The sequence below is a fragment of the Poecilia formosa genome, unplaced genomic scaffold (genome assembly GCF_000485575.1).
Source record: "Poecilia formosa unplaced genomic scaffold, Poecilia_formosa-5.1.2 Scaffold233, whole genome shotgun sequence".
In the NCBI taxonomy this organism is placed as follows: Eukaryota; Metazoa; Chordata; class Actinopteri; order Cyprinodontiformes; family Poeciliidae; genus Poecilia; species Poecilia formosa.
Genome location: NW_006800172.1, coordinates 47,315 through 75,164, shown reverse-complemented (window position 1 = coordinate 75,164; position 27,850 = coordinate 47,315). Strand labels below are relative to the sequence as shown.

Below are 27,850 nucleotides of genomic sequence, written 5' to 3'. Positions count from 1 at the left end.
GGAACTAATCTGGGACAGACTCGCGGTGATTTATAAACGTCCCAAAATTTGCCTTGATCCAACAGGACAAGCGCCTCGTTGGAACCAAAACGCATCTTCATAAAGCTGTTTGCAGCTGATGGGGTGCAACATGCTACCCCTAACGGGTTTGTATTTGATTTTTGATTTTGTCCTGCATTTGAAATGCCTGATCGTTTTCGATGAGGGTCCTGCAGTGCAGCAGCAACGGCTCAAGGCCGGCCCTGCATCTTGGCCCAATGCTTGCTGCATGGGGCCACTTTCTGCTGAGCACTGAGTTCCACATGGTTCCACATCAGGGGGGATTAAATCAACGCTGCCGCTGTCCACATGTCAAGACTGCAGCAACAGCAGCTTGGCTGGATTTACTGAAGTTATGCATCCGCCTACTTGCTTATAATTGCGCGCATAAATGGAAACATGCACCAAATCTTTGCGTTTTCTTTTTCTTTTTCTTTGAAGCAAACCTTTGTAAACATTTGAGTGTTAGTGCTTTGACATAATGCAGCTCTTGTAGGTGACCACTAGATAAAATGGTGGATTCGAGTTTTGCATGCCATCGTTCAGTTTATGGCTGTAATATGAAATATTCCAGAAATGACACAGTAGCTACGTTTCCATTGACCATAAAACTCAGCAAATTGGAATTACCAAATGAAATGCACCTATTGGAAACACAGCCATTTAAAAAAAACCCTCATGTGTATCAAAAAAAAAAAATTGCGCTAGCATGAGGCAGTTTTTTTGCAAAACTATGACAGAAAACACTCCCCATGTCAGTAGATGACAAAAATGTTATTTTTGTTTTATGACGGGCATTCATTTATTTGTTGGTGACTGCTTCAGAGTTTTTTTGTTTTTTATAATGGGACATTATATAGTAGCATTATAGTCAAGTGGCTAATTTCTATCTCTAGTCCCATTGGTGGGTTGATGTTTATAGCAGCGTTTTGAATCACCATACAATTGCAGCAATTTAATATTTCAAAAGTAAATTTGCCAATTGGAAACAGGCCAATTTAAAAAAAAAAGTGGGATAAGGTGTTTTTTGTGGCCATGTTGAAATTGGTTTATTTTGCAAAACTGCAGTGAAAACAATTTTTTGGCATTACATGAATCACAGGATCAACAACCAGATCTTGCCACTGGCACAAACCATGACAGGAAGTGGTACTAGGATGATGGCGGCGTATGATTTTAACGACTTATTGCCTGAACGAACTTATTCACGCGTAAAATTGTGTTTTTTCCAAAAGTAGCGAAATATCTACAAAGTTTCACGCAAAATTGCAACAGAAACGCAAACGGACAAAGTCCAATAAAACACGTCACATTCGTTGCATCTGTGGTTATAATGTGACAAAATGTAAAAAAGTTCAAAGGAAGTGACTACATTTACTACTTTCTAAAAAACCGAATGTATGAAAATGATGCAAACCTCCATATGCAGGAAGTAAACGTCAGCAGATGGTTAAAGTGCTCCTGCGACCGAAGCTGTTAAAAAGTGATGACTAACACCCCACGCCTGGTTCTATTTATCACTTTTATTAACTGTTTTAACACATAACGGTAACAGGGAAGAGGGGATGGAGCAAGACGTGACGTGCACAAGACGTATCAAAGCTTTTCGCTGACGAGTCGAGTCAGCTGCTGCCACTCTTCCACTCGCTAATAAATGACAAAAGGGTTGGGTGGGGGAGCGGTGGAGGGTATAAAGAAACAAAAACAAGAAATAAAGATGGGAGCGTTAAAGGTAAAGGCCCTCGGGTGTGCCCTCCTGCTTCTTGTACAGGACGTTCTCCTTGGACTTTTTGAAGTCTTCGTTGGTGACTTTCATGCGGCGCTCTCGCAGCGCCATGAGGCCTGCCTCTGTGCAGATGGCCTGGAGGAGAAAAGAGGATACAGGAGAGGAGAAGTGTCAGACTTGTCTTGTGCTTTTTTTTTTTTTTTTAAGGCAGCAAAGATGTGAAACAGAATGTAGAAACATAGCCAGACATGTGTGTGTGTGGGGGCGGGCCGGGGGGTACTATATTTTCCAATGAACTACCACAACAGGAACAATGGTTAGCTTAGTGTGTTCAGCAGGCTCAACTGTGCAAACACCTGCTGAAATGTTGAAACAAAACACTACTGACCTGTTCAGTAAAGCACACACAAATTCATAAAAGTTTCTGGAGTTTTTTGTTATAATTCCATCATATGCCACAAGATGGCAGCAAAGCTACAGCAGCGACCTGAGCTAAAGCTGGTAGATACTATTGAATGGAAAGTTCATTTCACCTAATTAACTGCTGACATTAATTATTTACAAAGCCAGCCTTAGAATTTTCCGTTTGAGCAACTTTGTCTTTTTTCTCCTCCCTCCATTTGGATGAGGTTGGGATAACTAATCAATAAGTGACTGCAGCCGTAAGAAGAAACCCATCAGGAAGAGCAGAAAATACAGAACCAAACACATTCCGACTGAAAAGTCCCTGCAGATTACCAGATTGAAAGTAAACAACTTTCAATCTGGTAAATAAAATGGAAAGAGAGGTTTTCTACACTGGACCTTTTCAATTTTGCGTGGAGGTCAATATAGATGCTGAATTTTAATTAGAAGAAGTGCAGCTATGGCGCAGTACATGCTGACAGTTCAGTCTAGTTTATAAGTAAGCAATAAATCAGTTAATTGCACGATAAATTAGAATAAACTGCATTATTTCAATTCGGACAACAATTATTTAAGGATGCTTCCGTTTCATATTGCTGAAATTTTGAAAAACATTTGATTCACTTCAAATGTACTTTACTGATCCTGAAGGGAAATTAAATTACTCAGTACTAAGTAATTAGCTTGCACTGTTTTGTTTTTTTGTTTTTGTTTGGCAAAAGTCCTGCCTGCCACTTTTGCCTGTTTTCCCTGTCTAATCTAAATGATTAAAAACTTTCGAGATGCAATTTCAGTTACAGAGACTTCGCGATCCATTTTAATTATTGCCGTTTTTCTTTATTTATTTGAGGTACTTAAAATATTTTCCAGTTCCAGTGTTAAATGTTCTTTAGAAATTAAAGTGTTTTTTGATCTTTGACAGGGTGCACTCACATTAATATGGCATTATTATTATTATTATTATATTAGATGAAAATGGTCTCAAAATGACAATATTTTCATTTATCGCAAAAGTTTCTGGGACAATTTATCATCCAGCAAAATAGGTTATCGTGACAGGAAATCAGAAGTGTCTGGTTCCTGTTTCTGGAGGACGTCTCACCTTAATGTCTGCTCCTGATAGGTCGTCTTTAGCCAAAATGAGGTCGTCCAGGGTGACGTCGTCTGCCACCGTCATCCTGCTGGTGTGGATCTGGAAGATTCTTCTTTTGGTCTTCTCATCCGGCAGAGGAAACTCGATCTTTCTGTCGATTCGCCCTGTGTGTGGGAGAAACGGAAAACATAAACGGATTAATAACATCTTTACACACACTGTGCATTTACTAACGTCAAGACTTTTGGGAATATCTGCAAAATAAACAAGATTGGAGGGGTTGTTATTTAAGAAAGCTCTGCAGGATTTTGCTCTCGGTGACTAGAATGCGTAAAAAGAAAAAAAAAAAAAGAAAAAAACTCCCAGTCTTAAGACAGCTTTTGATAATGTCAAGTGAATGTAATTCCTGCCGCACGTGACAATCTTTGTTTAAAGGAGCGCTGCCGTAAGGGAACAGGCATTATAAATTCACATCCCAAAGCAGAGAAAAAAACCAGAAGAAAAAAGACTTGACATTTCAATTTCCCCCTCCCTGCCATGACTCAGCAGAATGGAGCCATTTCCTGAGTGCCAGACAGATTTACAGTACTGCAGATACGAGAGCCGGAGCCGAGCGGCCTTCGAGCCAATCAGACGGCGTGCTGACCGGGTCTGATGAGGGCCGGGTCCAGCGTTTCTATCCGGTTGGTGGCCATGATCACTTTCACGTCGCCTCGTGAGTCGAAGCCGTCCAGCTGGTTGAGCAGCTCCAGCATGGTCCTCTGGATCTCCCTTTCGCCACCCGAATTGGAGTCGTACCTTGAAAAAGGCAGAAAGCAGGTTTTACAAATATCCATACATCAGTGGAGCTGAACCATGGCTGGTTCGGTTTGAAGCTGAGGCCTGAACTATTTGGTATAAAACTCATAAAATCATGAATATTCAGACACTTCCAGCTCTGTCTCCTGCTTGCCGTTTCTTCCACTCTTAAAAAATATTTCTAGATTTCAGATGTGAAAATTAATATACAAATCTATATATACCTAGAATTTCAAGGTACAAGTGCAAACTTAGTTAAAATTATTCCTCAGTATCAAAAACAATAGAAGAACTTTAGCATATAATGTCAGAAATGCTGCAAGGCAAGTTTTTATATCATAAATGATCCACGAAACAGAGATTTTGACCTGGATACTTAAATGTTTTTAGCAAATGTTGAATTTGGCATAAACATATATTCAACAAGATAATAAAAAGAACAACCCTTTCGCTCTGCATCACCTCGTCTTGTTGAGAATTAGACACAAACACAGATTATTTAGAGACGGTACATTGTGACACCAATCCGGCACCTCGACATGAGAGTAGGTGATTCATTACCGCTCTCAGTCTGAGCCAGCGCTCAGCAGACCTCCGCGTACCTCTTAGTGCCGATGGCATCGATCTCGTCGATGAAGACGATGGACGGCGCGTGCTCCTCGGCCACCCGGAACAGCTCCCGCACGAGCTTGGGTCCGTCTCCGAGGTACTTCTGGATCAGCTCCGAGCCGACCACACGCAGGAAGGTGGCCGACGTCTGATTGGCCACAGCCTTGGCGAGGAGTGTCTTACCTGGGAGGACAGAGGTTTAAAACAAATCCTGACTCCAATAGTGTGATGTACGCTCCTCTGATCTGGGACAAACTTCCAGAAAACTGCAAAACAGTCGAAACACTGAGTTCCTTATTAATCAAAGGCTGTTTAGAGTTGCCTTTGATTAATAATTACTGGAACACTAATCAATATATTTGATGAAAGCATTTGACAAAATGTAATATTTATTGCTTGTTTAAGCGGTTACCGTGTTATGTTTTTATGGTATAAAGTGTCTTGTTGATGAAATGTGCTGCACAAATCAACTTGACTAAATTAATCAGCGTCATGGCGACCAAGGCACACAGCATAACGCATCACAAGCTGTGAACATCTCACCTAGAACGGTTCGGAGAAAGGAAAGAGCATTTCAAATCTGTACGGCTGGGCATTTATCATATCATTTATCGTGATAAATTTATTATTATGTTAAGAATTTTGATTCATAGTTTTCCCAATAAATTAAAATAATATTGTTTAAAAAAAAACTCCCAAAACTGTCAACTTTGTCAGAATTTCTGTTTTTACTACTTATCTCAGTGTTTGTTCAATAAGACTGTCAATCAATATCAATAGATTTGAAAGTATGATTGAATTGATTGATTGTATTGATATAAATCACACTTGTTTATCTGACTGGTGTGGTACATTTGTGTATGTGAGGCTGTGACCTTAAATATAAAGTAATAAATGTTTTTTAGCGTTACTTTTATCGTCATCACAACTATATCACATAATATTGTGATAAAACTTTAAGTCCAGATCGACCGATTACCTCAGAGTTAATAGAAGTTATCTTAAATCACAAAATCCTCATTTAGACTTTGTTTTACAGAGTTTTACTGAAAATCTGGGTTGATATTAAGATACAAGGTATCAACTCAACTTCTTTAAATTATTTTGTGTTGGTTGGTTGGACCAAAAACAACAAAGAGTGTTAAAATGAACGGACCTGTGCCGGGAGGTCCATACAGGATGACACCTTTAGGAGGCTTGATGCCCATCTCCTCGTAGTATTCAGGGTGTGTGAGCGGCAGCTCTACAGACTCCTAACAGCAAACAATCAAAGTCAAGACAGTTTTATTCATACAGTATATTTCATACAAGAGAGAGAGATTTAAAAAGTTTTGCCTTTTGTAATGTCAGGCTAAGCTAAATGCTACAAACTGAATTCAATTTTGTTCCTTTTCTGCCTAAACACAGTAGGAGTCCAGCTTAAAAAGACACAACGAAAAAATAACTTCATGTATTTAAGATGTTCGTTTGACTGTGTGCCACGCTGAACCTTAATCTCCTGGATCTGATTGTCCAGTCCTCCTATATCAGCGTAGGTTTCTTGGGGAGCTTTTTCCACTTTCATCACCGTCACCAAGGGGTCGGTGTCGTCCATCAGCACCCCAATCACAGCATGAACCTGCAGGCACACACAACCAGAGTCTATTATACCGTGGAACAAACATAGATACACACCAGCTGAGGCTTTGCCCACACCTCACCTTGTGGTTGAGCAGAACAGAGCAGCCTGGCTCCAGCAGATCCTTATCCACGAAGGACAGGATGCTGACGTAGTGCTCCGACCCCACCGACGTGGAAACGATGGCGTGGTTGTCGTCTATGATTTCTTCCAGGGTGCCCACCGACATGGGGGTTCCTCGCAGGTCATCCACCTTTGACCTTTCCTCCTGTTAAAGCAGGAAGGGAACAAACACTCACACACATGTGATCACCAGAGAGACGAGACAAGAGGCGAGTGTCAGAACGAAGGCTGACCTCCTGTTTCTCTTCTAGAGGCTTCATCTGCTCCTGGTTCCTGATGAACTCCTCCTCCATCAGCAGGTAGTCTTTGATCCGTTCCTGTTTCAGCAGCTTCAAGCGGCACTGAGTGTGAGGTGTGACTAGAATGCAGACAGACCGCTTTGTGTGAAATAAACTGGGCTGAAATGATTCATCCGATTAATCGTGATGAATCGATTGTCAAAACAATTTTGACAATCGATTCATCACAATTAATCTCCAGTTAACGAGTAATTTATTAATTAAGCAATTTATTAATTAACTGTACTCACAAAAAGACTAATTGATGAAAGGACAACACATTTAAAGCAGTAATTAAGTCAAAACTTTAATCATGATGAATCAATTGCTAGTGATTAATTGTTAACTGGAGTAGAAAGACAAAAAGAAATAGTCAATTGCTGACAGAACAACATGATCCTTTTTGACGTTAGAAGCCTTTCTTAGCTGTTTTTTTGCTACAAATGATCAAGCACTCAGTAAAATGCAACAAATGCTGTTGTTGCATTTTATGCAATAAAATTTTTATTTTCTTATTTTAAGAAGGAATGGAATTATTTGTTTATTTGTATTTTTATGCATTTATGATATTTGCAGAACATACCAATTTTTCTATCCAATTAATTGATTAATCGGCAGAATAATCGATAGAATAGATCACTGAGATATTGACTTTAACAGTTTACTCCTACTCTATATGGATGGACAGCTTGGATTTTAGTTTGGGCTCTTTCCATTGAAATGCTGCATACAGGCAGGTTTTTGTACATAATGCCAAAAACGGACATGTTGCCAGATAACAGTGCGTTTTCACTTCTTTACCAAGTGGAAGTTTGCTAGCGGCATCGGGACCCTTTGTCTTCTTCTTTTTCTTCCCCACTCTGGTTGGAATTGGAGGTTCGTACTTCTTCTTCTTATCCTTCGAACAGAAATTAATGATAGCAAAATTTTAAAAAAGAACCTCGTTAAAGACTTGGCAAGAGAATATAGTACTGAAGTACTTAAGCGATCACGCTTCACACAAAAAAACTATTCAACTAAAAACTATTCAACAAAAAAATAATTTTTTATGTTGTGTGTTTTCCTACTGAATGGAGCTGGAATCATTTTTACTGTGATCGATTAATCAACCAAGGACAGTAAAAAGTTCACTCTATAATCTTCGATTATTGTTCTTGTGCTGAAGCATGTTCAGAACCAGGACTTGGCATCTCAACACGCTGTCAATTTGTATTGCAATTCTGAAGCTTATTTCGAAGCACAACTGTGATGTTAAACTGGCGATTAATTGAAGCAACCTCACAATGTGCGCGATTTTCAGCTGTTATAGCAGTTTTGACATATTCAGATGCATCAAATAGTAATATCTCTCACAACTGTAGCAAAAAGTCACCTTGTCATCCTTCTTGCCTCCTCCCGGACCGTGGCCTCCACTCTGACTTTGACCCTACGAAAATAAACAAGATTCAGTAGAGCAGTAATTAAGTCCAGAATGAATCGTCATGAATGTGTTATTTTTCTAAAGCCATTGTTTTCCTTGAGAAAGCTAGCTCGTTGCTATCTGCAACCTGCCAAGTCACTTAGCTTTTTACAGTAAATGCAGACTATAAAAATTGTAAAACTATTTTAAAAATCCACAAAAACAGAAAAAATAATAAAAACAGAACAACGGACTAAAGTGTAGTTCAAAGTGAATAACTTAGTACATGGAAAAGAGAAACACAAATCCCGGTAGCTAAAAAGAAGCTAATGTTGCTAGCTTTAGGCTAAATGATCGTCAGCTGCCTTTAAAATAGCTCGCCATTTCACTAATAAAATACGCAGCCATAAATAGCGACTACGCGGTGTAAACTGTGACGCTAAAAGTGAAGCCATAGTCACAAAACTAGGGTTTAGAGCACAAATGATATATTAATTATCCGTGGCAAAAATTGCTTGCTCACTTACCATGGTTGCTTGTCGACTGAATGTGACGTCACGTCATACGGGAACAACGCAGGGCACAAAAAACACGGCACTCATCCTGTCAGCCCACGTGTGTATTGAGACATTCGTAGGTGAAGAAACTGCCAGCCCGGCTAGCTCAGTCGGTAGAGCATGAGACTCTTAATCTCAGGGTCGTGGGTTCGAGCCCCACGTTGGGCGTCTGCACCTTTTTATTTATGTGTGATTGATAAAATAATAACAATAATAATAATAATAAAATAACTCTTTCAAAACCCAGTGATACAAGTTTGTCTAAAAAGATTTGATATTATTTCTTGACCCAGAAAGCTAGAGTATCATATAAAATCATGTAAAATCATATTTTAAACAGAAATGTCAGCATTATACAAAGTATGTTTAATTCTATGCACTAGTTAAAATGTGGAAAAGATTAAAGGGGCATGAAGTCTTTTACGATTCACTGTAATGCATTTTCTGTAGAGATTTGACAAAAATGAATAAAACTTCAAGGTATTAACAAGTGTGTTCCTATTGGAGTGTGTGTGTGTGTGTGTGTTTCAGCCCTCCTATCAGTAACTCTCCTGGTGCTGCCATGTCTCAGAATGGAGCCTCAACAAAAGAGTCTTTGTATGCCAGTCCGAGCCTCCGCTGTCCCACATGCATACATGCATTAGTGCATGGCATGCTCGTTGCACACAAACAGGAGCTAGCAGCACACAGGCACTGGTTCAAAGCTATTATTATCTGTGTAGGCACTGCTTCTCTGACTCCCTGTTAAGAATATTTTTGAGCTATTCCGTGTGAAAGAGTTTGTCTCCATCGTGAAAAGCAGATCTTTCAGAATTCAAATTATTTCGGGGCGTTTGTGCCCTGGTGTCAGCACTGAAAGATGTATCAAATTTTCTGTACTTGCAGGAAGAGAAAAGTTTGAGAAAAAGTTTGAAGTTGAATAAAAACAACAGGGATTCACATTTGACAGCTTGCGACTGCGGCCTACAAAGACAGGTGCTTAGCATTGTGCTTGAAATCTTTGTCGTCTTGTCTTATACCTCCGTTGATTCCACAGACAAGTGAGTAACGGTTTTCACTCAAAACATCATGTCGTGTTGGAAATTGCTGCTCCTGAGAAAGAACAGATTTCGAGTCGAGAGATTCAGCTGCAGCATAGAAGGCTTAAGGACAGGGGAGTCCAAAGATGAGTAACGATTTTGTGCCAATTGAAGAACAGAGCAAATTTGATGCAGTGCAAGCATATGGTTGAAATATTAGATTGTTTAAAAATGGAAGTAGTCAGAAATTTTTATTTTTCATTAGACACAGAACTTTAAAAAACAACAACAACAAAATGTCAGATGTGATGCCACAAACATCTGGCTACTTTTAACAAAAGAATCGACCTTTGCCTTTTCAACTCTTCCTCCATTGTTATTGACAGAAGACTGAAAAAATAACACACAAAATCTTACCAAATATTTCTGTCTAGTTTCTTGTGGCAACATCCTAGAACATCTCAATTCAAAACGAACTCATAAGTAACTTTTTTAGCAAAATATAGTAGTTTGTTTAGAGTCAATAATTCCTTAATATTGATGGAAAAGTTCTAGTTCCACTGGCAGATTATTTCACTTACAACATGGGAAAATTTCTTGTCATAAATGAAATTATCTGCCAATGGAGCGAGTACTTTTTCATCAATATTAAGGAATTATTGACTTAAATCAAACTATTATATCTTGCTGTAAAGTTACTTGTGAGTTAGCTTAGTTTTATTTCAAGTTTTCTACAAATTATAGATAAAACCCAAGAAAACAGAAAGCCTTCTGTTGTTCACCCAGGTCTTGTTTTTTAACTGATTATCAAAGTTATATATTGTAGTAACAATCCACCAAAACATAGAAATAACTTCTGTAAATCATTAAAAAAAACAACTTCATATAACATTCATGTGGAAGGATCAGAACATCATCAGCAACAGAAGAAAAAAAAAACTAAGTTAATGAGAAGAGATTCTGGTGCAAAATCACTTTATTCCTTTTTTTTTTTAACAACTCATTTCTTCTTCTCTTTCATACAAACACTGCATATACGCCAGGCATTATCGCCCCTTAACAGGCTGTAGTGAGAACTGAATTTTTTTTTAAGCTGATCTTAAAAGTTTATGACGCAACATGCCCCGCACCCTCAGAGAGAGATATTAAGAGAATAAGCTAATGATGCCCTATATCCAATCACAATGTATATTGAAATACTTGGATAGATTTGAGGTATTTATTTCTTATTAAATGTCCGACGATCTGCTTTCGTTCTTTGGAAATCAGAAGCACTTCAGCTCAAGTCTCAGCTGGAAAAGCAAAACGGCGGTGGCTGGAAAATGGTCACTTCAGCATCTTCACAGATTCGTGTTAGAGAAAGAAGACAACTGCGCTGCCAGCTCTTTCACGTGTCAACAAGTCATTTTCCAGTTTTTCGCGGTCAGCGACTCCACTGACACATTAACAACCATCAGGGCTTTCTGTGGTTTTCTGCAATCAGAGTGAGGCCTCTGGAAAAAAAAAAAAACAATTTCTTGGAACAAATAGGTTGTGTAGGTTTTCAGATTTTATAAATAAACCTTAAGCACTTGGACAAAAGGTGATGTGAGGCGGGATAAAGGAGTTTTTGCACTTCAAATGGCTGCCGATGCTTTCACCGATTGCTGTAGTTACACAAGGAACCTAATAAAATGTCACAAAAATAAACCACGAAATGAAGCGTAGACAGATCCAAACATTAACTTTCTTACAGTTTTTGGTGGCATTTTGAGGAACTAAGAAAGTTGTTTTGTTCAAGCACTTAGGAATTATTATTCTTGCGATGGTTTTGGAGACGTTTGTCATCCATCTTTGGGGAGAAAAAACAAATCTGACCCGGAGCTCAAACCAAAATTAAACAGGTTTTATTAACAATTACAGAAATGTGTTGTAGGATTCCCAGCTTCTTCTCGCTTAAAAATGCCAATAGACAAATTACTTATGTGCATTAAAATTTCTGAACATGACATACTGTATTCGGCATCATTTCATTTCCTGAACATGAACCATGTTTTAAACAACAGACAAAGCCAGGATGTTGCGTTTAGGTGTGAAGGAGCTCAGAAAACGACACTCTAGGCAGGTTTTTTATTTTTTTATTCATCACCATGGAAACTGGGTTCATCACCAGGGAACATTCCAGCACTCCGGTCCGAATGAAAGATTTCAGCAAACTGACATGGAGTCAAGTTCCTGAAAGGAAAGCGGACGGAGATGGAATCGCTTGCACCTGCTGAGAGGTGGCTGTGGGGGTTGTTAGCCCACGCCCGCCTCAGACTCTTCCTCTTCATTCTTCTGTATCTTTTTTTTTTTTTTTTAACAACACCTTATCTGTCCACGCTGGTCTCTGCCAGCCGGTTGTTCATGATGCCCAGGGCGCCCACCCCTCCTGAGAATCCGTTCTGATGCGAGCAGGAGCCGCCGGACTGCCGCGGGTGTCCGACCGCCATCTCCGACAGCTGCTTCTGCATGATGGCCAAGTTCACCTGCGGGGGAGGAGAAACCAGTCAGCATGCGAGGGAAAAAAATAGAAAAAGTTAAAGTTTGCTTCCTATATTCAGAGGCTGCAACATCCTCCAGTTAAAGCTGCAATATGTAGCTTTTACAAAAATACATTTTCTTTTATTTTTCCATGCTAAAACTGCCAGCATGGGCGTTGTGAGACAGGTCATCTCTGAGCTACTGTTGAGGTTGGAAAAAAATTCAACCAATCAGAGGCAGGAGGAGGGCCTTCGCGCTGTCAATCAACCTCGTGTGTGCTAACTCATGTGCTAGTAGCAGAGAAACAACTTACCCTTACAGGGAAACCGTTTACCTGCCATCATCGGGGGCTATGCTAACTAGTTAACTAGTGTTAGCATTAATGGCAGGCTACGTTATGGTGAGCCAGGTGTTGATTAGCAAAGAGCAAACAGGGAGGGTGTGAGCATGAGAGTGATTGACAGCGCTACCCTCCTCCTGGCTCTGATTGGTTGTTTCTGACTGACTGCAGTTAGAACTGGGAGAAGGCAGAGGAGCTTGATTTTCTAAGATTATCTGTCAAAATGTATAATAAACAGTATAATACATATTATACTGTTCAACATGATAATTTTAACAATTATGAAAAAAACATATTTTTTAAAATAAAAGTTACATACTTCAGTTTTACACCTGCAGAAGCAGACGAATACAAAGTGTTGACACCTAGCACATCTTGTTCTCACAGACGATATATAAAGTACGCAGATCTTTCCTTTGCTTATGTGCGACAATTTAACTAGACAGGAAGGTGATAAATACTAAACACGCGTCAGCAGAGGCAACCAGAAGATGTGGTTCAACAAGGCAACGTTTCCCAGTTCCCTGTAGAGAAGAACAAGGCGCTCATTTCTTCCATATGATTATGTTTAACGAGGAGCCAGCAGGATGACCACATGGGGAAAGTCTTTGGTTTGTATTCCACCTGACATTTACATTTTTTGTATTTTTCATAAAAAGTATTGCAGGGAGCAGCGTGACATTTGTTGCAGACACTGATGCTCTGCTTGGAATTTCAATAAAATACAGGTGACCAAAGAAGATAACTTGACTTTTTCTTTCGTTTCTTGGCTTTACCTGGCTAGGCTAGATTTAATAAGGTATACATGCACTCCTTACACTTTATTACAGTCTCATATACCCATGTTTATTTCACTATAAAATAATTTTTCAACAACTTTGCATAAAATTGTAAGTATTCAAAAATGTTTTGTTAGAATTGTAATCGTCCCTCTGCTCATCTGTTTAAGGATCTACATATTCTTACTACCAATTTGTATTTTTACGGGATTTATGAAAGTCAAAAAGACTTGAGTGCTTTTTTTCCTAAATATCACACCAGCAGAAGTCAATTATTTTCTCTGCTACAGGGGGAGCTAAGCTTTGGCACCTGGTAAAAGTCAGGCCGTCTGCGAACTAGCTTATTGTGATGAAAATTAAACTTTGTCCACATGCAAAACACTAAGAGTAGAGCAAACTGAACACACTCTTCCCCACCGACATCATGCAGGAAGCTGGGCAGAGCTGATGGAGCTAAATAAAGTGGAATCCATTAGGCATCATGCAAACAATGGCATCTGTTTGCATGATGTAAACATGCAAACAGAGACGCGTTTGAACGTTTCTCTGTCAATCTGGTTTTGGTCGCTACACATTGCTTGAATAAACCACAGAGAAGAAGAACCAGCCGGCTTTTTATAACTCAACAGCAGCAAAGTATGACTCAAAATACAGGCTCAATAAAAATGTATGACACACTGTTTAGGTTTAGATTTTTTTTTTTTTTTTAAGTGTTAAGTTTGTGTCTATCACAAAAACAAAAAAGAAATACGCTGATGCTTGAGGGTAGCAATGTAACAAAACATGAAAAACGTCAGAGGTATGTATACTTTTGGATGCTCAAATACATTTAGCTGAATTACAACACTCTAAAGAAAGCAATGCTTCGTACGTAAAAGTGTTCAAAGCACAATATCAGAGAAGGAAAATCACCTGAGTGCACAAACTTGTATTTCTTACATCCAAAGGACAAAATCTGTATAATTTTATTTGATGTAAGCATTGAATCTAATCAACAGGGCTCCTGGTTTCACTGAGAATGTGGGAGCTTCTTATTTATTTACTGCAATACATTATTTTCAAAGTACTGCCTTTCAAAAAATAATGCTGAGCTTTGGAGTCAGAGTGACAGCTCATATTCAAAATATGAAAAAACAACTACTGTTTTTGGTAGGGAGCGGTGCAAGTCTTCAAACCATGATAGTGTCTCAGGAAGGAAGTGGAGATCGATCTTTTCACAGATTATCTGTCTCATGTTGTACTGACATGACTGATTGGCAGTTTTAACAAATATGTAAAAATAAACATATATTTTTTTTTACAAAAGACACTGCAGCTTTAAGTTTTCTTAAGCCTAACATTAGTTACATATTGGGCTTAAGATATTAAACATGATACTTGTATCTCTCAGTACCAATGAATTAAGCTAAAGAACAACATTTGTGTTAGGTCTAGTCAGAAAACGAAGGTGTTGGACCAAAAACGTCTCTGAAAGCTCACGCTGCTTTCAGTCGTCGCTGCTCTCACTAATGACTTTTTGAAAATCAATACGCAGCAAATTGTGTTCGGTAGACGGGTTGGTGGTGCACTGAGTGTGTTTTAATTGAGTCTATTCACACGGTTTAAAAAAATATAATAAGATAAAACAACAGCTTTAATGAGACCAGATTTGTTTCTGTGTGGGAGGTGGGCTGATGTGAGCAGGCTTTAATCCTTCCCGGTAAGCGAGGTTGTTGTTCATCAGAGCCTGCTGTTCCTCTGTAGTTTAAATTAAAGCTGGAGTGACCTTCAAGCATTAACTCATATTCCATGAGAAAAAGAGATTTTTTTTGTTTGTTTTAGAAGTAAAACTTAAATTAGAAATGAACTAGAAAGGAGAAATTCAGCTAAAATGCTAACAACAGACATGCTAGCTTTCTTTCACCCCGCTAATGTTAGCAAACAGCTATCTTTCCAAAAATGTCCTCACTATGTTACAATACTTGGGCTGTTTTGCTGTTGCTCAGTTTGTGACTTTATGCCAGAGTGCGGTTAGGGTGATACAGGAGGATAAATAGTCAAATACAGTAGGGGCTACATCTGTGTGGTTTACATCTGTGTGACAGTGAAGGAGACCTGCTGCTGCTGTGCAGAGCTACGCAGGTGTGTTAGAATCATGGCAGCAAACCAGCAAAATGCAAAGAACTTTTCACAGTTTTCCTCCAAACTAACCGACTGAGTTGAGTAAAGCTGTTGGATGCAGATAAAGTTAGCTAAAGGATGACTAGCTAGCTAATAACAATACAGCACCTTAAGCTTAAGAAGTAGCCTGTAGGCTACCGATGTTGTTGTCTATGTCTAGCTACATACATTAATTTTGCCCCCCCAAAAAGTTAGAGACAGGGAGTCTCTAAGAATCTTCTCCCCCCCCACATCCTCCCCCACACACGCGCGCACACACGTCGTTCAACGAGACAGCTATTTGTAATCCGTAGGGGGGGCCCAGAAAATGTTTGGAAACCACTAAGATGGCTTACACTGCGCAATAATGCAAATTAAGATAGATTTAGGGTTTTAACTATTAACATAGGCAGTTAGAAATGCTTTTAGAAAAGATCTTAAGTATTTAGCTATTCATGAGCAGGTGTGGTTCCTAATCCTTTGAGACTACCCAGGTTCCACTGTTCAAACCTGCCACATATCTGACTTAAGATTAGTATTATTCCATTAAAAGCGCTAAATCCAAGGCCGGATGTGAGGCAGTTAAGTTGTTCCTGACATAAAGTTTTCACCTTGTTGGCAGCCAAGAAGTCCCTCATGGAGATCATCTCCCCAGACATCCTGCGGCCCGGGTCGGTCTCGCTCTCGTTGATGGCATCCGTCTCAATGGAGGGGTCCCTGCGGGTACGGAGATGTCCCGGGGCCACCACATTCCGGCGAGGGTGCCGGTGAGGACCCCTCCTAGGGAAGCAGCAGTGGCAAGAGGCTTCCAACCTCCTGAGCAGCCAATTGAGGACCTGCTTGATGACGATGGAGATAACATTGAAGAGGGAGTAGATGCAGCAGACGCCGGTGAGGATGAAGAAGAAGTTTCCGACCCGGTACGCAGCCGTGGCGTGACCCTCGTAGGAGATCCTCTGACTGCTGACCATATCCCCAAACCCGATGGTGCTGAAGGCCACAAAGCAGAAGTAGAGCGAGTCCAAGTAGCCCCAGCCTTCAGCCGCCGAGTACATCAGCGAGGCGCAACAGGACACCAAGATTGCCGCCGCCCCGAGGATGAACATGACGCAGTAAACCGAGGGTTTCCAGCCAGCGAGCTCCTCAGGCTTTCCTACTGCACCCGCCTCGGCTCCGCCCACCTTCTCGCCCTCAGACACCCGGCGTCCATTCTGCGGCAGCACGGCCTTGTTGCGGCGCCGTTCATGGAAGGACTTGAGGACAAAGGCGATGACGGTGATGACGCGCTCCAGAAAGAGGTTGAAGAAGAGGATGGTGGCGGCGCAGCCCAGCAGTCCGTAAAACATCAGGAAGATTTTTCCTCCAATGGTGGCGGGAGTGGTCATCCCAAACCCTGGCAAACATACAAAGACATTCAATAGTGAGTGCTGATCCAGACTACAAGGATTGTGCAGCTATCATTGAGACAAGGGGAGGTAAACATTAGGACTGGTAGCTTAATTTGAATCTTTGTTTCTCCACAGCATACATAAAAGACTAAAGAGAGAGAGAGTAGGACAAAGAGCATTACTGTCTCTAGACAAACACAATTTCTAAAGAAAACCTCCATTTTCATTCATGCACATGGTCTTGCAAATGAATTGCTGCACTCCTAGGAAACAAATTGATTACTTGCATATAGCAGAGGAGAGCCACAGCCGCTTCCTGTTGCTTTATCATTCAAACTAAGCATAAAATCTCTTGGCAATGAAAACAATTACCCAGTTACAATTAGGTGTCCTCCAAGTTTTAAATTGGATGCTTCCCTCCACCGGGTTGCCATTGCTCTCTTAATGATTCTGACGAGCACCTAATGTGATCGAGTCAATGCTTGTCTCTTTAATACTTAGTGGGATTACAGTTTTCTGGAACTTGTTTGGACTGTTTGGCAAATAAAAATATTTGTTTCAGACTTACAGTACTTTGAAAGAATTTCCGAACTCCTCGAACCGTTTCACCGTTTGAAATGTTACAACCACAAACTTGAGTGTGTTTTCACCGAGACTGAATGCAGTAGAGCAACAAAAGGTAAAGCTGTCTGATTCGTTGTTTGAGTCCAAATATGTATAATTTTATCTAAGCTAACAGGTGGCAGATGACGCTCTGGTCAGGTGAGACCTCAAAGTGAACATTTGACCATTGCAGTAATCTGCGGTACAGAAACCAACTTTCATCAAACATAAAGTTTTTGCTAAAACATGAAGTCACATATACACACACAGTGAAACTCCTCCTCCTTTTTCATCCTAGAACTGAAGGTGGATTACTGCAGTGCATTCTGGGATTGATAGTTTTTCTACCTCTCTCTTTGGTCCCTGGAGGTAGTTCAATTTGTCATTACTAGATCCCAACAAGATCCAATGCATCAAACATGTTCAGGTGTTAGAATGGCACACTTAAAGTCCAGACCGATTTTAAATTTGAGTCGTTAAAGTTGAAGCCGAACAATAAGCTCAACCCGAGTGAGTTTGAACTTCATCACAAAGAAGAATGGGCAAAAATGTGCAGCTGTTAGCTGGTAGAGACACTCTAAAGACCTCTAGCTCCAGCTACATTGACAGATGGCTCTACAAAGTATTTACTAAGCTACAGAGTACACTGAAGTGTATTAACAAGAAACTGTATGTCATATGATTGAATACTTTTTACAGTTTTTGCCATCTAGCACCTTTGGTGACGTCAACAGGTACAGTAGTGGTGAATGCATGTGACCCACAAGGCCTTTTCAGATGGAAAAAGGGAAGTTAAATGTTGCTACCTTTTTTTTTCTCAGCATTGAGACGGAAAACAAAAGCTTCAGCCTGACTAATTGGCTGCGCTACACAGTGGCTTCTTGGGGAGCATTTGATTGCCTCTTCATTCAAATTGGTTGTCAAGGTGCTAATTGAGCCAGAGCGCTCTCCCAAACACGACAATAAAGCCAAATCAGCTGGATTTTATGACTTTGTTTTTCTTCTCTTTGTGTTTCAGGATATCATTTACATGAATGTCACAAGCTATTTGACCCATTTAAGATACGGTAATGGTGATAATAATATTGCAGTTAGACAAGCATGAAAGGAACTGCATTATGACACGAGTCAGGATGAAACTAGACGGTGTCGGTGATGGTTTCTGAGTTGTGCTGCTAACGTGCTAACATCCATACCAAAGATTAACCATGCGGCTCGTTTTAAGCTTTAACTCTTATATTTTTCAGGCAGCTATAGATTATTTACAGAAAAATAGCAATAGCCATATAATAAAGACTTCCATGCAGCCACTGAGGTCATGAACTGCTTGAAAACAATAAATACACAGTGCTTAAAAAAATGTAGCCCCTCTTGAGAGAACTAGGAAAGAGCAAATTTGAAAAATAATTTTGCTAACTATAATGCATAGTAGCTCACTGAGCTCCTATTAGTGTAGCATTGGTTAATTTGCATGAGAAATAAATAAAACTAATCTTAGATTTTTACTCTTATTAAAATGTCACTACACTTAACCTTAAAGAGGACAGTATTGTTTGTTCTCCAGGCATTTTAAAGTGTTATCAAAACTATCTCACCTTCTCTTGTTATAAAAATGTTACATATATCAAATATGACTTAAAAGAAATTTTACTTTCTGATTTAACGCCTTGAAATTGAGCCTCTGTCCCTTTAAAAACTCTGGCTCTTTCTGAAACTCCGCCTTCAGGAAGTCATCACAACATGGCTCCACTATTAACCCTTTAACAACATTTTTACCAGCGTTGCACAGAGAAGTAACTCCTATAATAAGCTCAGCTGATAACAAACACCTGGTGGAACTGTGCTAATTGCTGCTGGCTAGTCTGAAGGAGCTGAGTGGGAAGGACTGCTTGATGAGGAAATAACATTAGAACATGATGTAAACCTTAAAAAGTCTAATTTGCATAATGGAGTTTATACTGCTGCATGTGTTCCACAGCTTCTACACATCTTTACCATATTCATATGGTACAGGTTATTGTGAACAACCACATAACACTTTAGAAAAGTGTTTTAGTTCTTTAAAACTATGTTAGTATTCTCACAGGCAATCTTTCAGAGTAAGACGAAAGACAAAATGGTTACTTTCTGTGTGTTTATTTTAGAATAATAACTTGATTAGATCGCCTGTGGAGGAAAGAAAACAGCAGTGCCTTAGATCCTTGTGGTCTGACTCATCACCTTTGTTTACCATGTTCTCAAAAAGCCCTTGCTGTTATTTTAATCTGCAACAAAAACAGAAGTCGAAAATATCACAAAGTAAATAGACTTGTTTTAATAAGTCGTGGTTGCAGCAATAACCTCTGCGCAGCTAATCACTTTCCTGTTTCATGCTTGCGACTTCACAGACCGACGTGTTTGTTGTAAGGTTGGAAATAAAAATAACAAATTCTAACAATAGATGTGATTCAAATCCGAATATTGAAAAGGAGCCGTGAAAGTGGATGCTCATGACAAAAACACGGTGTGCTTTTTAGTCGGCGCAGTCTCGCTCCAATATTTATAATCCACTGCAAACAACTTCGGTGGAGTCCCGAGCCGCATTGTTATATCACCATCTGAAGTTGAAAACAGGAAAAAAAAGGTCAAAACAACAAACTCAGGCTGAATGTTTGCTGATGAGGCTGACGCAACTGAAACCTTCCAGTCTTAACTCACGATAACTTGGATACGTTATTTTTTATTATTAACACAGACGAATTAATCGACTGGCAAATTTATCAATGCATCCTAGCTTAAGACATGCTCTGGTGTTCCATTTGTGGTCCTTACTAACGTAGGAATTTTTATCTTCATAGGATTTTCAGAAGGTTGGCAAAATACATGGCTTTTTATGTTTGTTTGTTTTTTTTTTCTTTTCTAGAGAATCCATGGACTGGGCCTCATGGAAATGGTTTCTGGTCCCCTGTGTGTCCTGCTGGTCGTCATTTGAAATGGCCTGCAGGAGACAATGGGTGGATGGGTTCCGTATCACCCCAACTGAATTGGCAGCGAACGAGGATAACATTGTTTCCAAACCAGATATAATTCTCCATTAGAATGTGGAAAGGTAGAGAGAAAATGCACAGGCATTAAGAGATGCACTAATGATACCGTCACAACGCTGCACTCTCTGCTGCTCTACAGCACATCAGCCTGTCATGATGCATGCAGTGCTTTTATAGAGGATCTAATATGACAGTTTATTTTTGAAAAGGATAAAAATGAGAATGGTTCATGGGATTAAAGAGTAGACGAAGGAACAATGAATAAAAGATAAAATTGACCATTCTGCCACCACATACTGAGTGCATCATTAAGTTCCCTGTCTTTACCCCTTGGACATACAAAAGCATTTTGTTCTGTGTTCACATCTTTTTACAATTTTTTAAAACTAAGAATTAATGCTTCATACACTTCCTTGTGAAAGTATTCCCAAGGCACTTTCAGATTTCATCACATTAAAACCTCAAATTTCAACTTATTTGTTATGATCACATTTTGTGAGATTAGAACAACATGTATTATCAGGGCATAATTTTGAAGTAAAAGCTGCACAGATAAAGGGTGTGGCAGCTAGTGGTGCACAGATTGCGGTTTTCCGGCTGGAAAACTGTAATCTGATTATCTATTTTTTAAAAAGCCTAACCTGCCGATTCTGATTTTGGCCGACACCATGCCGATAATATCGTAGTAAATGCGATACATTTTAAAATGTACCATAAGCCAAATTTGGCCTGATTTGGACTTTTAGCATACGTTCAAAACACAACGTGTGGCAGAAAACTAGATGCTCTTTTGAAGTGTGAATATGTAAGCTTGTCAAAGTCCTTTATTCAGAGGTAGCTGAATAAAGGACCAATCATGACGAAAACCAAGGCTTGCAACAGTTTGGGCCACATGCAAGACATATTCGCACATCCTTCTTGGCTGATCCCTGACATGAATACACGGCAAACCTTTCTGATGGGCCGTAAAGGCAACGCGTGACACCGTGTGACACAACATGTCTCTGAAGAGATTGTGATGACTTTGCCCGTCATGGATTTCTCCCTCATACACGCCTTGAGCCTGCTATCGATCAGAGGTCCTGCCACACCGTCTGACGCTGACCGTAAATTTGTTCCAATCACGGCGCTGGAGCGAAATGGAGACGCAAATCTGAGGAGATCTGAAGGACTTCAGCGCTTTGTCTCCGTCTCACACCGACACCAGCGAACCCAGGACTCTGACGGAGGCTGACGGTTCTGAGAATTTGACACAAATATGTCATTTTTCCATTCCTTTGTTCGCTGCTACTGAGTTATTGAAGGAGATTTCATGGATTGACAGAAATGACAGAACTTTTTCTTTTCTTCATTTTGAATTCAGGTAGAAATTTAGTCCCTGGGATAAGTGACGGTGTTTGTAAAAGGAGCAGACACCAGATATTTCTTCACACATAGTGGTTTAAAGAAGTAAAACGAGCTTCTTCTTCACCAAAGTGCCAAAAAAAAACTGCCTTCAACCTGCAGTATTATTTTTATAAAGTGTGACCAAATCTATTTCTTTTTTAAATCAAAGTTGCATAATTTGGATGGAAATCAGAAACACATTCCCAAACAAGACCTTTCTCTCTTTTTCACTGCATCTATTTTTGTAAATCTTAACTCTGTTCAACTCAAAAGTTGCTTCTGGTTTCATCTTCTTCACTTAGACTTTGTTGCCAAGCAATGCGGTAAAATGCAGTTCAGACTAATTCTCATTCTGCGTCCATTTTACTTCATGCAGTAAAGACGACTGTTGGTGTTTCTCATACTGAAGCACACTGATGATATTACAAAAACAAGAAAAAAAAAGAAATTGATCTGTTTTTTTTTCTTTAAACTGTAAATGTTTCATTCAGTTTCCCTTACAGTCTATACAAGCTACACCCAGAACTCTGAATACAAACGCTTCCATACTTCTGTACATGCGCACCTATTTATAGATCTTTGTGGTCGTCAGTTACTGACTGTAATATCCGAAGAGAAGATTTAATAACTTGTTCACAACGCGTTCATTCTGCAGCCGTCTTTGAGCCACATTCCTCTTTTCTTGTAACCTGAGAAATTTCCACAAATCTCTCGATGTCAAACAGTCGCGCAGACCGTTCTTCTTTTCAGGGCCGTTTGGGTCTATCTGAAACATAAATCCTTCTATATTTAGATACAAGTCATTCAGATTTACATGTCGTTTAGCTGCCGGGGTGATAGGCCCCCTACAATAAGCACTGGTGATGGTACTTATTGTCCACTGTTGCTGTGTGCTGAGGAGAGATAGCGCTCTACACCGGAGGCCAACTCTTATCTGTCCCTGGAGAGTTGGGCAACACGTTTTGTGAAAATAAAATAAAAGAAATGCTATTCTGTGGAGAGCACATTGAAAAACTTTAATTTTGTGAATTCTGTTTTTTCAATGTCAGGCTTTTTTTTTTTTTTTTGTCCAAAGCTTGAAATTACGAATGAGCAACGAGTCTTTTTGTGATACAAAATGACCAAACTGCTTTATAAAATTCAGCTTCAGAAATATTTTACTAATCAGACAGGGAATTTAAATGTTATTGTAACTCATATTATCCAAGGTTGTGAAATGCTGACTGCTGAAGGATCTCCTGTAGCAGTCTGTAATACAGCGACTCTTGAAGAACCCTCTGACTGAATGCAACTATCTTACTGAGCCTGAAAATCTGAAAAGTGCGGTGCCATTTTGCAGCTTTAAGAGGGTTTTCAAACGTTTCTTCCATGTTTCTATCAACCAGGCTGAGAAAAGCCTCCCCACAGCATGATGCTGCCACCACCATGTTACGGGATGGAGACTGATAGAACAGAAGCAGATTCTGTCTTTGCACTTTGGTTTTGACATATAAATTACATCTAAACCTAATCTGATGTTCCCTCTGCTTTTCAACGTCAGATCTGATACTTTACTTTGACTGGACTTTAATAATTTTACTCTAACGGATGTATTTCTACAACGTTATGGTAATGAGTATATTATTTAAAAACCTTCCACTATTAATGTTTTCTAACCCAGAAAATATTTTGTGGGTCGTAATTGTTCTGTTGTTGCATAAAGTAATAAACAACAACAGAACAGAGGCCCGTCAGCTTATACTGAATATATCTTCCCATGTGTTTTTGCTAATTGCTAAAAAAAACAAAAGGTTCAGAAGAATCCTTCCATTCCTATATTATGACAGAGAGTTGATAAATGTGTAAACAGAATCCAAACTATAACTTTTTTTTTTTCTAAAATGTACAGTTTTTAACCATTTCTCCCCTGTGCCTACATGGAAAACACTGTTTTTCTGGGGGAATTAAAAAGGGTTTAAATGGGTTCCACAGTGAAAATTTTGCCCTCTCATTCTAATATGAACAGGAAAAACACATTTAAAAAACTCTTATATATTAGCCCAACATCTAACATGATCTATAACCCTAAACGAGTCATACATAACAACAATCGCATATTATCTACTCAGCATCGCATCACTTTCTGGTTTGGGGGAAATAGTGCTCTGGGCCGTTCTCTGCATTTCCATGTGGATGAAAAGATTTCTGGAAATGGTCCTGTGTGAAATCGGGTGTTTTTGAAATCTGTTTTAGAAAAAAAAATTAAATAATTAAATAAATAATTATTGTGGAAGGTGCCGGGGTGAGGAGGGTGAATCTTTCTTTACAGGGTATCAATTATTCATCAGAGAACATTAGATTGAGCGAAGTTGCACAAAAAAAAAATCTGTAAAACTGCAGTTTCTAACAACTTTTATAGCTAATTACTGAAGTTAGCATTGGCTAACAGTAACAGAAATGTCTACATATGTAATTTCTACATTGTAAATTTTTATATCTAGTGTGAAAGCCTTCCAACGGGTCGCAGCATACTTACTGTACTGTGGCAGAAAAAGTTAAGAGGTGAAAAAAAAAGAATATGGAAGCATACAGCTAGCTTTCCTGTTTGCTAACGCTCCTTGTTGCTCCTCTTTAGGAGCAACAGTTTTAACGTCAGTTATTATTGCTGAAACAGTCCGAGGTAGGTTATAATGTTCTAAATGTTTCCATAAAACACATTTTAAAAACATTTATTTTAAGCTTTCGACACCAAACTATATGCTACGAAGCTAATGCTAACAGGCAGAGTACACCAGTCTGACATCTGTAGGTCTGAACTTTATGTAATTTGTTCAATGTACATTACACTACAATATGAAAACAATCATTTTTATGTAAAAAAGGTGAGATTATTATGTTTATCTAAGGGTGTGAGAATGTTTTTGACTGACAGTTTAATCTGTAGGAACGTAATCTGGTCTTTGATAGTCACCCTATCAGCCAGACATCAGATTCAGAAATACTGAAGATACAGCAGGTATTTGAAAAATAAACATTCGATACCAGTGTTGGATGAGATCAGCTCCATCTCTGCTGAGACCAAATTCCCATTTAATGCCGTATACTAAGCCCTGGAAAACTCACAGTAGGAGAAGAAGTGTGTTTACCAAAAGCAAAATAAAATTCCAGAACTTCGGTCGAGACCAATGTGAGAGCTACCAACATAAGCAAACCAGAATATCCTCTGGTTTAACAGTCAAAATTATAACTAATCATGACTGATATTGTTATTTTCTGACCAATTTGACAGTTTGACAAGTAGCCAAGCTTCAGAGCTGCTAATTTATGTCGGATTAATTGTTAATCATTGAATTACTCTTGCATGTTTTAATATTTTTGCTGCATTTAATGACAAAAGAATTAATTTATGAGACTGCCTTTTCATTTCCAAGTCATTCTCAGCTGTGCCAGGCTTGCTCCTCCTCAGTAATGTGACGAGACAAGTGAAAAAATACATTTGCAGCACAGCATCAACGAATGAATGACATGGCTCTCTGCTCTGGGAGGCACAGCAAGCGGGGGTGGCACAAGATTTCCACATTTATATCAGTTACATCCCAAAAGTGAGTATTTCATCATGTCAACAGGAAATCTGGATCAGGTAACATGTAAATAACGAGGAACAAACTATAACAAACTATAACACTTACACTCAGCAACCAATTAAAGGAATATTTTACTGTTTTTGAACAAGTCTGTGCTACATCTTATGACAGCTAGGTAAAAATCTGAGTTGATTCAACTAATTGAACTTCAGCTGGCTCATTTTTAGATCTGTCACGACAATAAATTTTCCTCCACGATAAATGATAAAATTGTTATTTTGAGACCATTCTCAAGTAATGTAATATCTAAAATAAACAGTACAACAGAAACAATAAATAAAAAAATTATGAAGTTTCTGTAAACAACAAAATTGTTCCAAAATAAAACTATTTGAGACCAAAGCACCATGAATGAAGAGTTGAGAGAGAGAAAGAGAAAGAGAGAGAGAAACGGTTAATCATTAAAGTAGAAATTATTAATTTAGCATGCGATTGATCGATTAATTGCTTATTGCCACAGGTCTAGATCTACGGTGAAATTGCGGTTGCCTGTGCAGTTCTGAAGGGATACGAACAGATTTTTCTCTATACTCCTCTGTTGGCTCAATCCATGAACAGAAACGAGAGAGAAAGAGAGAAAATATTACTTTTTTTTAATTTTTTTTTTACATATTTACATTTTGAATTTAGAGGCACATTCACAGTTGGGATAAGTTTGTGCTGGTGTTTGCAGAAGGAGAAAAAGAGTGAAAAAACAAAAAAACAAAGCATTGACCCAAAAGACGGTTCGGTCAACGCGTTCGACCTGAAACGACCGGTCGGTGCGCGACAGTTGCTGCCAAACCTCACCAATCGTCGACACCACGGTCCCGACGAAGTAAAACGCTCCCGTGAAGTCCCACCGGGGTCTGACCGTATCCACGCGGATGCCCGCCACGTTCGCCTCCTCGTAGCTCCTCAGGAAGTTGCGCAGGTCCCTTGTGCTCAGGTTGTGCTTCTGGGAGAAGTGCTCGAACCTCTGCTCCCAGCGCGTCTTCGCTTCCCGCTCCTTGGGCTGCTCCAGCGCTGAGAAGACGGCGGCGCCGCACAACAGGTAGAGGATAATGAAGAGCGCCAGCAACAGGAACCGCGCGTTGTCCTCGTTGATGGGGCCGGAGGAGCCGCAGCAGCAGCCGCTCCTGCATGCCATTATGTTGCCGTTGTCACCGCGGCGAAGGAGCGGCGGCGGCGGCTGTGGGGGACCGTACGCGCTCCACGGAGGAGACGGAAAAGTCCATCGCTGTGGACTTTCATTGCGTTTCTGGCAACAACCAGTTCCAAAAAAAAAAAAAAAAAAAAAAAAAAAAAAAAAAAAAGTCAAACAAGCGAGATGTTTGAAGCAGTTCCAGAGGCTGGATCTTATCAGATTGAGAAAATGTTAGAAGATATGCGAGAAACAACCTGTAGATGCAGCGCGTCGTGCTGATGTGCTCTTTTTTATTTATTTTTTTTACTGATGAGTCTCTAAAGCAGTCCCCGCCCCGGAGCGCGTCTTTTACGCACCAGAGTCTGATCACCTACTGCTCAGCTGGCGCGCGCGAGAGAGAGACAAAATAATGAGCCTGAACGCAACACCTCCGTCATGTTCGACCTGATCCAAACTTTTGGAGGTTTGATTCCGACATTATAGAGCGTGTTTGCGGATCAATAACACTTGACCTTTGCGGAGCTACGGTGGGGGGATGGAGAGGAGCGTGGAGGGAGCCACGCGCCTGCCGCGTCTTCACCCCGGGACCGCGTGAGCAAATGTCACCGCGGAAATAAATTATTCAGGATCAGATAGGCACCCAAAGAGCTAATTCTGGAAACATGGACGATTTGACTAAACAGCCAGGAGCCAACGGACTTATGGATGACAAGTTCTACATCAGGATATGGACTGAAATTTAAAGACCTTAAGTTGTTGGAGTTAGTTGTAACACTGCAAAAGCACAAAATCGTACCAAGTTATTTTGGTTTAGTTTCTTGTGAAAATATCTTTATAAGACAAAACTAACTAATAAGTAACTTTTCAGCAAAATAGAAGACAATAATTTCTTAATTTTGATGAAAAAGCACTCGTTAACTTATAAAATAGGAAAAATGTCATATGTTAAATAATCTGCCAGCGGAGCAAGTATAGCTTTTTTTATTATTATTAATATTGACTCAAAACAAGCTGAAAAGTTATTTGTAAGTAAGTTCATTTTGTCTTATTTCAAGTGTACTAAGACATTAGCACAAGAAACTAGACCAAACATACTCAGTAAGATTTTGTGTTGTTGCGGTGAATAACGAAAAGTTATTGCCAAATTACTTTTTCCATATCTTGTGAAATCAACTTAAACGTCAGTGCACTTTTTTTCTTTTTCTTTTTTAAGGCATATTAGTGACCAACACAAAGTAAGACAAAGTTGTGACGTGGAAACAAAAATAAAACTC

General features: G+C 39.5%; 2 protein-coding genes and 1 non-coding gene across 3 annotated transcripts; 1 reads left to right on the top strand and 2 right to left on the bottom strand.

Moving 5' to 3' along the window:
- Positions 1-1,542: 1,542 nt before the first annotated feature.
- Positions 1,543-8,664, bottom strand: LOC103149664 (26S protease regulatory subunit 4). Its single transcript, XM_007568935.2, has 11 exons — positions 8,616-8,664; positions 8,062-8,115; positions 7,491-7,587; positions 6,645-6,769; positions 6,371-6,556; positions 6,160-6,288; positions 5,827-5,923; positions 4,664-4,853; positions 3,910-4,061; positions 3,273-3,427; positions 1,543-1,900 (listed from the first exon to the last, which is right to left on the bottom strand). Exons 1-11 carry the CDS (start codon positions 8,616-8,618, stop codon positions 1,766-1,768), a joined length of 1,323 nt encoding a protein of 440 aa, XP_007568997.1. The 5' UTR covers positions 8,619-8,664; the 3' UTR covers positions 1,543-1,765.
- Positions 8,665-8,740: 76 nt separating this feature from the next.
- trnak-cuu (transfer RNA lysine (anticodon CUU)) lies at positions 8,741-8,813 on the top strand. The gene has a single exon. It is a non-coding gene; the product is annotated as a tRNA-Lys (tRNA).
- Positions 8,814-11,534: 2,721 nt separating this feature from the next.
- Positions 11,535-27,390, bottom strand: kcnk13b (potassium channel, subfamily K, member 13b). Its single transcript, XM_007568934.2, has 3 exons — positions 26,240-27,390; positions 16,036-16,817; positions 11,535-12,171 (listed from the first exon to the last, which is right to left on the bottom strand). Exons 1-3 carry the CDS (start codon positions 26,577-26,579, stop codon positions 12,013-12,015), a joined length of 1,281 nt encoding a protein of 426 aa, XP_007568996.1. The 5' UTR covers positions 26,580-27,390; the 3' UTR covers positions 11,535-12,012.
- Between the last annotated feature and the right edge of the window lie 460 nt (positions 27,391-27,850).